Source organism: Ciona intestinalis, chromosome 13 (genome assembly GCF_000224145.3).
Source record: "Ciona intestinalis chromosome 13, KH, whole genome shotgun sequence".
Lineage (NCBI taxonomy): Eukaryota > Metazoa > Chordata > Ascidiacea > Phlebobranchia > Cionidae > Ciona > Ciona intestinalis.
The window spans coordinates 1,128,234-1,137,817 of NC_020178.2; the positions used below are offsets into that span (position 1 = coordinate 1,128,234).

The following is a 9,584-nucleotide window of genomic DNA, read 5'->3' on the forward strand; positions in this document are numbered from 1 at the left end:
TATATACAGCTACACGGTATGACCTTACCCTCTTAGCTGATCAAATACCGCCTGTAGACGCGTTTTATTCTTAGATAAGCGACGAAAAGGTTAATCCTATATCTTAACGTTATAATTTAATTCCGTATGTCATCATTACTACGCGTGTTTGACACCAGTCACGCGTAACGATCATAACAATAAAAATTTTCGCGGTTTTTATTTGGGGAGCATTTTTAATAAAACTGATATTTTATTGCATTAACGATTAAAGTATATATAACACACTGTAGCTAAAATTTATCAAGTGTATTATTAATGCTATAAGATTTCAGTGCGAAATATTAATTTTTGTTGTTATTTAATCCGCCTTTTCTGACACACTCTAGTTTTATTAGCCAGTTTCTATAATTTTCTATATAAAAGCCACATAACATATGCAAGACATTAAATATTATTTATTTTCACCAAGCAAAATACAAGTATTAATCCATGCAACATGCAATATTTAATAAAACTTATAAAATGTAGATTAAAAGCACGTGAAGACATCAAATTAGGCAATATATATAGCAGTAACATTAGTATTAATACAAATGCAATATCCGCAGTTAATAACATTAATAAGGAACAGTTCTTGTTAAAAACGACATTTTGTGTAGATGGTTTAATAAGTAAATAAGTGATAATATGAAAGTAACACATCTGCATATTATTGCGTAACGAACATTACATTAGGAGTGCTTGGGGTGACATTTAAAAACAACATCTTAAAAATTAGTTTTACACATTAATATAGTTTGCTGTTAGGTGTCTATACAAACAAACAGAGCCAAAGTATATTGCATTCACCACATTAATCAATGAGGTTCCCTATGTTTGACAACTATGAGTGTAACTGTATTTTAACAATGTCACCCCGGATTTTGCTAAATGTTAAAAAACGCAAAGCTTATAATAGCGAATCGTTAATTTATGAAGAACGATAATTTGTTCCAAGTGCGCCAACTCTATGTTGGGGTTGAGGACCTTTGCGATTACTCTCCTGTAATAAAAGGCATTGTTACACATATATTCTGTTACTTCTGCTACCACCTAATCTCCTGTAGTAAAATTTAATAAGTTATAGTGCAAAAATTATTATACAATTAATAAGACCTGATTTTTGCCTGTTTTTTTTTGTCGTAACACCAGATCCTTACTGTATTTCATTACACAAGAATTGTTCAACTCCATTAGCACCAAATCAGGGTCAGATTGGCAGAATTTATTACAGTGTTGGTATTTTATGTTACTTCTGCTAACAGGCATAAATGTAAAAGTGTTTTTCTTGTAGGTAAATATGCATACCCTACCTGTGGCCCAACTTGGTTTTCTTTGTTTGCTCCAACCCTCTCTGTATATGTAGTTATAAGCAGAGCTGGGTTGTGACCTTTACACAGGGTAGGGTTATGCCCCATTGGTAATATCCTAAGGTGGGATCTGTAGGACTCTGTGAATGCTTTCCTGTTGAAAATAATGGTGTTAGAAAACATGAATCAACAGTGGGCATGAGTTAGCTTTGGCTTGAACATTATCATATATAGTTCGACAGTGGGCCTGAAAAAATTAATAGATGTAACTTTTTAAAGATTTTATAACACAGGTGTTCTGTTTCATATTCCTCAGTCCCGTCATAAGTTACCACATTTGTAACTTTGTGGGTGATTACTTTCATTTGTTAATGTGTGGATAATAATTTAGATAACCCATAATGTTACCACTGGGTTAAAGCAACTGACGTTAAGTGTCTTGCCCAAGGGTAGCGAGCACATTTTATGATTTTAGCAAAATATTTTATTGGTGACAAATTAGACAACCCATTAGTAATAAATGTACAGTTCCAATACCGACTTTGCTGCAGCGGTTTTCAAACTATTAGTGGGTTGGAGCAACTGTTAATAAGTTTCTTGCCTAAGGCAATCGATACATATATTATTTTTAAACTCTATTACTTACTTTGGTACAGCGGTTTTCACCACTGTTTTCTTCACCTTATTCTGTTTACTAGGCAGTGTTTTCTTTGGTGTTTTCTTAACTGGTACAGCCTTAGGTTGAGATGGGGAAACTGTTGTTGAAACAGATGGTTGCGCATCACTGCTGGATGGTTGGGATGGTTCTGTTTCATCTTCTCCAAACACTGCAGGTCTGTACAGTGATGCACAGGTTAATTATTTTGGCTGTGTCACATGCATTGTGTAGGCCCCTTACCAAACACCATATATAGTAGGGCGGGGGAAGATAGGACACCTTTTCATTTTTCTTTATCGCCCCATTTGGTAGCAAACAAAAAACATATAAAGAATTACAAAACCATATCCTCACAACTCCTACAAACTTTGTTAACTTTTTGAAAAAAGATCAGGATATTTGAATATTATGTGCTATAGGTGTCCCATCTTCCCCCATCCTACTATATCTCAACCCAAAGTATGCAAGACTGCATAAGATACTCCAAATGTATGATACAGTATGACACAGCAAAGGGTTAGACAGTACTAATTGAGTAATTGAGCAACACCTGGCTTAAATCCCAGTTCCTCGACAAGGATCTCACCCACATAGAACAGCATCAATGGTTTAAGTTTAACAAAATCTGCTTACTTCATATTTCTTGCAGAGTTTTCTCTTTCCTGCTCCTCTATTACTCTTCTCTCTCTCTCCTCTTCCTCCTCTCTCCTCCTTCTCTCTTGCTCTTTTTTCTTTTTCTTTTCATTCTTGATTTGGTTTTCCAGGATATCTGAAATAAAACACTAGCTAGCTTAATGCTGCTACTATTAACGGCAATTGCTCCAACCCAGTGGTCATTTATATGTTCTTTAAATTGTTAGGTAACAAAACATAAAAAAATCTACCAAAAACAGTCAAAACCTACATTAGTGGTAACTCATAACAGGACACGAGATGTATGAAACAGAACACCTGTGTTATAACGACTGTCACTGCACCATCATGCTAGAATAAATAAGTTTCATTCATTCAATGATTCCTACCTATATTAATACTTAAGTTGGATAGGACTAGTACACACTAGGATTTATGCTTTGGGCAATCTACTTACTGGTTGCCATAGGAATATCATAATTGGTGCTTCCTAAACAAAGGTCAATTGAATCGGAGTCGACAGTTGGGAACTTTGACTTTAGTTGTTGTTTTACTGAAAATCAAAAAAGTTATTATTCTTATAACATTGATATAGGCGTCAAACTATGAAAAATGCAGGCGAGGCAGGGAGAGATAGACGCACTTTCTAATAAATTTGTTTTTGAATTTGATTTTTTTGTCCTTTTTGTCCTACTCTATGGGCACTAGATCAGAGTCAAATTTACATAATTCAACACAGTTACCACTCTCGCCTTACTTTTAAGTTTATCATCATGGCTAAGTTGTTTCTTCTTTTGAGCTGCTGCAACCTTTGATTTCAGTTCAGCTTTCTGCCTGGCAAGTTTTTCCGCATCTGCTTTCCTCTTATTTGCTTGTACATTTTTTGCTTCCACGTCGTATCGCTTAAATCCCATGACATCTAATGTAACTCGAGCTCCAGGAACGCTGTTCTTAGATTCTCCAAGCACTTGTCTGTATTGGATACAAACAGTATATTAGTTTATCATTTTATTACTTTAATATATTTTATGTATAGTGTATATAGTATATTGATGTCATTAGACCTTTTTTGGCATGTATAAAAATATAAAATACATCTTACTGTAAGATATGTTACCGTTTTTAACAGTGAGCATGAGATGTATGGATACATCATGTGTGTCTGGTGTATAAGAAGACACCCATGTTATAACTCAACAGTGAGCATGAGGTGTATGAATACACCATGTGTGTCAGGTGTACAAAAAGACACCCATGTTGTAACCCAACAGTGAGTATAAACTAACACACCCACCTTACAACTTGAATTGGGGCACTCGGATATTGCTGATGAAGATACTTCACTTGGTGTTCATTTGGGACAACTGTCTCCTAAATAACATGAACCATCACTTTATAACATTGTTAGCCCATACACTTAACAACATACCTTCTTAATATATCCCATTTCTTTTAACTTTTTTTCCACAGCTCCCATGTCGTTCTGGTGAGTTCTTAGCAAAGACCTGGGCAAGAATATTGCATAAGTTGAAATAACTTTATAGTTACACTTATGTACACTGTTATATACAGATGTAAAAACATAGGATTTGTCTGCTGCCAGAGCATAGTGGATAGCATGTCTGCCACAGACCCAAAGTTACAGGTTTAAGACTCTAAGCGGCTACTACTGCAGATGTATGTGTATAAACACAAGACACTTAATTTCAAATGTAATATACTTTAGCTCTGCTTGTTTGTATACACGCAACAACAGGGTAAAATCTGGGGTGACATTGCTAAAATACAGTTACACTCATAGTTGTCAAACATAGTGAACCTCATTGATTAATGTGGTGAATGCAATATACTTTGGCTCTGCTTGTTTGTATAGACACCTAACAGCAGGGTAAAATCTGGGGTGACATTGTTAAAATGCAGTTACACTCATAGTTGTCAAACATAGGGAACCGCATTGATTAATCATGTGTTAAAAACCCATGATGTCATCCCTGTTTCAAAAGCTGTGGTAATTTGTCACCCCCAAGCACCCCTAAAGTTACGCCTATGATTTCCCCATAGTGGACCAAGTGTTGATGATATTACTTACTTCAGTAATTCCTCATCTGCAGCGAATGATTTCTTAAGAGCATTAACTTTACTTGTATCTGCTTCAATGAAACTTGTTGTAGTGACTTGTGGTTGGTGGGGTCGCATAGGTTGGATGTATGGGGACGGCTGCTGTGTATGAGGGGGTAATTAATTGGTGGGTATGAGGTGTATAACTATATGATGTGCTTATGGTGTATAAGAAGACACTCATGTTAGAACTTGACAGTGAGCATGAGGTGTATGAATACACCATGTGTGTCTGGTGTATAACAAGACACCCATGTTATAACTTGACAGTGAGCATGAGGTGTATGAATACACCATGTGTATCTAGTGTATAAGAAGACACTCATGTTATAACTTGACAGTTAGCATGAGGTGTATAAATACACTATGTGTGTCTGGTCTATATGTATACAGAATGCACCACATACATAGTTACCTTAATACCTCGACTGTGAGCATGAGTAAACTTACCTGCATGCTAAGTCTTGGGTCCGTCCATTGTGTAGTTTTGGTCTGATGGTTTAGAAAGAACCATCTGTTTGAGCCTGCATCATATTTAGCTTCCCACCCAGCAGGTAAGGGTTGTTGTTGAGGTACAGGTCTATACATAGCTTTATCTACTTATTCTCTGTAGACATATTAATATCATCAACAGATACATCCGGTGTACACATAGCTGTCAAAGTTTTTTAATTGCAGGGGAGGCAGGGATAGTTGGACACATAATTATGTGAAACAAACTTAACTTATTGCGTCCAAATGTTTATTAAATAATGCAAAAAATGATAGAGTAGGTACATTTCCACTCTAGGTTAAGTTCCTATAATATGGTTGTGCAAATATATAAGCAACTTAGATACTCATGCTTATAATTATACATACTGCTATACTTTGAGTTTGGTCATTGTACTGAATTAAAAGTGCATACTTTACATTTAAGCTTGTTCAAATTAATATATATATATAAGCTTATATAAGCATTATAACCTGTGTTTAACTTTGTGTTACTCTATAAGAATATTCTCTTACAGTACAGTGCATACAATGGAAAAATAATTAATAGCACATAGAATTAGATACACAATACAGAACAAGCATTACATGAAGAAATAAGTAAAGGCATGTTTCATATATCTTTGTTTTTCGATTCATACTTTTCAGTTTTATGCCCTTTCATGTCCGAATCTTTGTGTATTTCTTTATAACAATTTCTACAGAAAAGTTCCCTCTCGCAAGTCAAACATCTTACAATTGCATCATCATTGCATAACATACACCACGGGAATTCTTCATTTTCTGGCTCAGGTTTTGGAGTAACTTCACTTATACTCTGGGTATTAGGAATATAACCAAGACTCTGCTCCAATCTGTCTTCAGCCATTATTTGTTTAATTAGTTCCGCGCTTTTTGGGTCAATGTCGTCAAAATCCATACCAGTGGCTTCGTCTAGTTCCACATCAGGTAGATCATGAAGTTGCGACAATCGCCGCGATATTTCTGTCTCCGTCATTCCCTCATCTTTCATCTGTTGCTCTTCTCGGTGAATTTCCGCCACCGCAAGCGCTATTAAGTCGTCTGTGCTCGGATTTTCCGGGATATTATTTGCGCTTGATTCTGCTGAGTCAACATCATCAGTTTCCATGGCAATTTCTTGCGTAAATTGCCGAATCAGCTTTTTTGCTTGGCTGTATTCTGACTGATCTTCTTTAGAAGACTGAGGTTGATCGATCGGCCTTTTTCTGATACTATGAACCCTAATAGCCGGTGGTCGTGACCCCTTTAACTTTCCCAACCTATATTCAATCTCTTCGTCAGTAATTGTTCGATCTGTCGTGCACAATTTCTCCAACCTTGTTTTTATCTCATCGACAGATATATCTCTTCTTTCTGTATCATTTTTCACTGGTTCAGATCTCAGTTTTTCAAGTCTCTCTCGTATTGATTGATCCTCTGGACTTTCTAACTCCTTTTTCTCCTTTTTCTCTTCTGCCTCCCTTCTTTTTTCCAGTTCTCTTTTAAAGTTCCTTGGTGGCGATACTCTCCTAGAAGATTTATTCTTAGATGCTTGAAAACATTGTTTGCACACATTTTGAGGCTGGCTGCCTTTTGAAGGGACTACCATCATATAATTCTGACATTCCTTGCAAGTTGTTTTATTACAATTAATGCAATCCACTTGTTTCTTGAAGAATCCAAACTTGGCAGTGCAGATGAAGCAGTTTTGAGGTCCTGCCATAGTTAAAACTACAGTGAAATTAACCTAAAAAATAAATGGTTGTATTCATTTTTAATGCAATATTACATTCCAACAAATTTACTTAAAATTAAGTGGGTTTAACCATGTTTAATATAGAATTCAATAAGTGGACCTGTTACGGTCTATTTAAAAAAATATGGTTATAGCTTAAGAGCAATTTAGTGTTTTAACCTAAATAAATGGTTTTATTCGTTTTATAGCTATAAATAGACTTAATACAGTCTATTTGTATAACCTATTGGTCTATTTTATAACATGGTATAATCTATTTTGATAATAATGGTTAAATCTTAATTATTTAGGCGTGAGAGTCAATAAATATCCATAGTTTACCTTAGTAATGCTATTTATTGTGAATAGAAACAACACCAACGCTTTTAAGCAATACAGTTACGATAGAACTCACTACTTTGTTTTGAAATGCATTGTAAACAAAAAATAAAAACAAATATGAGGGAGAAAGGTAAGAAAAAATGAAAGTCACGTGCCCAAAAAAGTGAGAAAGGGGCGATTCTCTTTGTTTTTTTGTATATTATTGCTTGTCTTACTTTTAGAACATTACAGAAAATAAAGCAATGGTAAAATTTATAACCATATTTTACTCTGTCAATAAGTATAACATAAAAAAAAACATTAAAATACAAAAATTGCACGACGTGCACATTTTTGAATTTCTACGTAAAACCACTCAACCATGAAGGGATATACTATTTCTATTTATTATGTTAATTATTTGTCGACGTTGATCGACGTGAATGGTTACATCGCTTCGGGCATTCATGCCTACTTTCAACACGTTTAACGTTTCCAGACAACTAGTCAAGCTTTCTAAAATAAGTTTAAAAAGTCTCGTGGCAGTTAAGATTGGAAAGCGAGTTTTTTACCCCGAAATTTCGCTTAGTTTTACGAGAAGTAATATTTAAACAATCTAACGTATTTTCTTGTTTATTTTTTATATTATAGGTCATAGAGAATTCTGTCTGGTCTCAGACAGTCGTTTGTGACTGTATTGGATATTTGTACATGCAATAAATACGAAAATAACCTGCAATATTTGAAATAATTGTCCCAATTCATTGCTTCTTTGTAACCATACTACCAGGTAATCAGGTGTGTATATTATATAATGAATTGCATTATTTAAAGATCCTAATTTAAGTATTATAGGATGAATATAGGTTAAAGTTTTCACACAGCCAGCTTTTGGCACTTTTAGTATTATGAAAAATTACAAATATGTAAAATCAAATTGCAAAGACCCTTGTTATAATTTATAAGTCACTATAATTTAGCCTGATATTTTAATTTAAACACTGTTTATTGTGTATACTTATATGTAGTTAATTTAAATTGTTACAATTTCCTATTTATGTTCAAGGCCTTAATTTTGTCCAAACTTTATGTTTTTTCAATAAAATCGAAATTTCTTATTATGCATTTTCAGGTATTTTGCTGCCCCACAATATTGTTCAAGAGTTTAATAAATAATTCAAAATATGATGTTTCAAGTAACGAAAAAGCTTCTTTCCTCCTTTATTTATTTTATAGTAAGTACCTTATTTAAAGTTATAATCATTATTATGAAAGAGTCTATAAACTGGCTTTTGTGGGTGAAATTATTTTTGTCTATAAATATAAAAAGATTCGAAATTCTAGATTCGAAATAAAGTATTCTAGGATATCCTAGAATACCTAATTATTCTGTAATGTGCATCCCTAGTACCTTATTAAAAGTTATATATAATCATTAAGAATATAGGTAAAAAAACTTTAAAAATAACCGCATTTTGTCAAATGACCTAAAAACAATTTAGAAAAGTATGTGTGTAAAAAGAATGTCTTTTAATTCTAACATAATGTTCATTCAAAGTTACTTTATGTGAAGAGAAAAAAATATACATGTATATTTATATATACATTAATTGTGTTATGTATATTGGTAAAAAGATTCTTAATTACTGATTTTTTTTCTGCAGGTGCTTATTACGCAATGTTCTTGTGAAGTTCTCCAGTTAGATAGTACCAATCTTGAATCAACTTTAGGTAAGTTTCCTCTAATCATGTTATGAGTAATTCTATCTTCTTCACAAAGCTCACGTTTCTGCCTTTGTTTGTTACCAATAACCAAAGTTTATTATTAGCTGTACTTTTTGGTGTTAAGTGTGCTATGTCACACATACTTTAACAAGTGAAATCATGTTTTGGAATCCCAGTTTAGGCACAATACAGATTTTACCCTGCTGTTAGATGCCTATACAAACAAACAGAGCCAAAGTATATTGCTTTCGCCACATTATTCATTGAGGTTATCTATGTTTGACAACTATGAGTGTAACTACATTTTAACAATGTCAACCTAGATTTTACCCTGCTGTAAGGTGTCTATACAAACAAGCAGAGCCAAAGTATATTGCATTCACCACATTAATCAATGAGGTTTCCTATGTTTGACAACTATGAGCATAACTGCATTTTAACAATGTCACCCTAGATTTTGTTAAAAAATGCCAACCAAAAAAAACTAAAAAATGATTTCTTTATGTTTACTTGTACTACTAGTATTGACAACTGTATTTCATAACAAACCTGTATGTATGTATTCCTCCAC

At 33.8% G+C, this 9,584-nt stretch overlaps 3 protein-coding genes across 5 annotated transcripts in view; 1 reads left to right on the forward strand and 2 right to left on the reverse strand.

The window, feature by feature from the left end:
• Positions 1-417: 417 nt before the first annotated feature.
• Positions 418-5,348, reverse strand: LOC100186360 (translation initiation factor IF-2-like). 2 transcript variants are annotated; one of them, XM_009862342.3, is made up of 10 exons: positions 5,191-5,348; positions 4,712-4,839; positions 4,052-4,127; positions 3,917-3,993; positions 3,380-3,594; positions 3,080-3,175; positions 2,623-2,758; positions 1,978-2,166; positions 1,335-1,485; positions 418-1,024 (listed from the first exon to the last, which is right to left on the reverse strand). In XM_009862342.3, exons 1-10 carry the CDS (start codon positions 5,326-5,328, stop codon positions 953-955), a joined length of 1,278 nt encoding a protein of 425 aa, XP_009860644.1. In that variant the 5' UTR covers positions 5,329-5,348; the 3' UTR covers positions 418-952. The 2 variants fall into 2 exon arrangements, with proteins under 2 accessions (XP_009860644.1, XP_002122955.1); XM_002122919.5 differs by having other exon boundaries at positions 4,712-4,842.
• Positions 5,349-7,399, reverse strand: zf(fyve)-10 (zinc finger (FYVE)-10). Its single transcript, XM_009862343.3, has 2 exons — positions 7,310-7,399; positions 5,349-6,979 (listed from the first exon to the last, which is right to left on the reverse strand). Exon 2 carries the CDS (start codon positions 6,953-6,955, stop codon positions 5,846-5,848), a length of 1,110 nt encoding a protein of 369 aa, XP_009860645.1. The 5' UTR covers positions 6,956-6,979; positions 7,310-7,399; the 3' UTR covers positions 5,349-5,845.
• A 513-nt stretch (positions 7,400-7,912) lies between these two features.
• The window catches only part of LOC100176147 (endoplasmic reticulum resident protein 44), a 9,891-nt gene continuing 8,219 nt past the window's right edge, over positions 7,913-9,584 (forward strand). The window contains exons 1-3 of one of the 2 annotated variants that reach the window (XM_009862344.3): positions 7,913-8,086; positions 8,421-8,523; positions 8,953-9,019. In XM_009862344.3, the coding sequence (XP_009860646.1) occupies positions 8,473-8,523; positions 8,953-9,019 (118 nt within the window). In that variant the 5' untranslated portion in view covers positions 7,913-8,086; positions 8,421-8,472. The remainder of the gene's footprint in view (positions 8,087-8,420; positions 8,524-8,952; positions 9,020-9,584) is intronic. The other variant, XM_018814659.2, reaches the window with a different exon arrangement.

Coding starts and splice junctions, on each gene's coding strand:
- LOC100186360 (XM_002122919.5), bottom strand. CDS start 5,328: ATGTATAGACCTGTACCTCAACAACAACCCTTACCTGCTGGGTGGGAA. Junction 4,128..4,711: donor GCAGATGAGGAATTACTGAA/GTAAGTAATATC, acceptor ATTCTTGCCCAG/GTCTTTGCTAAGAACTCACC. Junction 3,595..3,916: donor GCCCCAATTCAAGTTGTAAG/GTGGGTGTGTTA, acceptor TATCCAATACAG/ACAAGTGCTTGGAGAATCTA.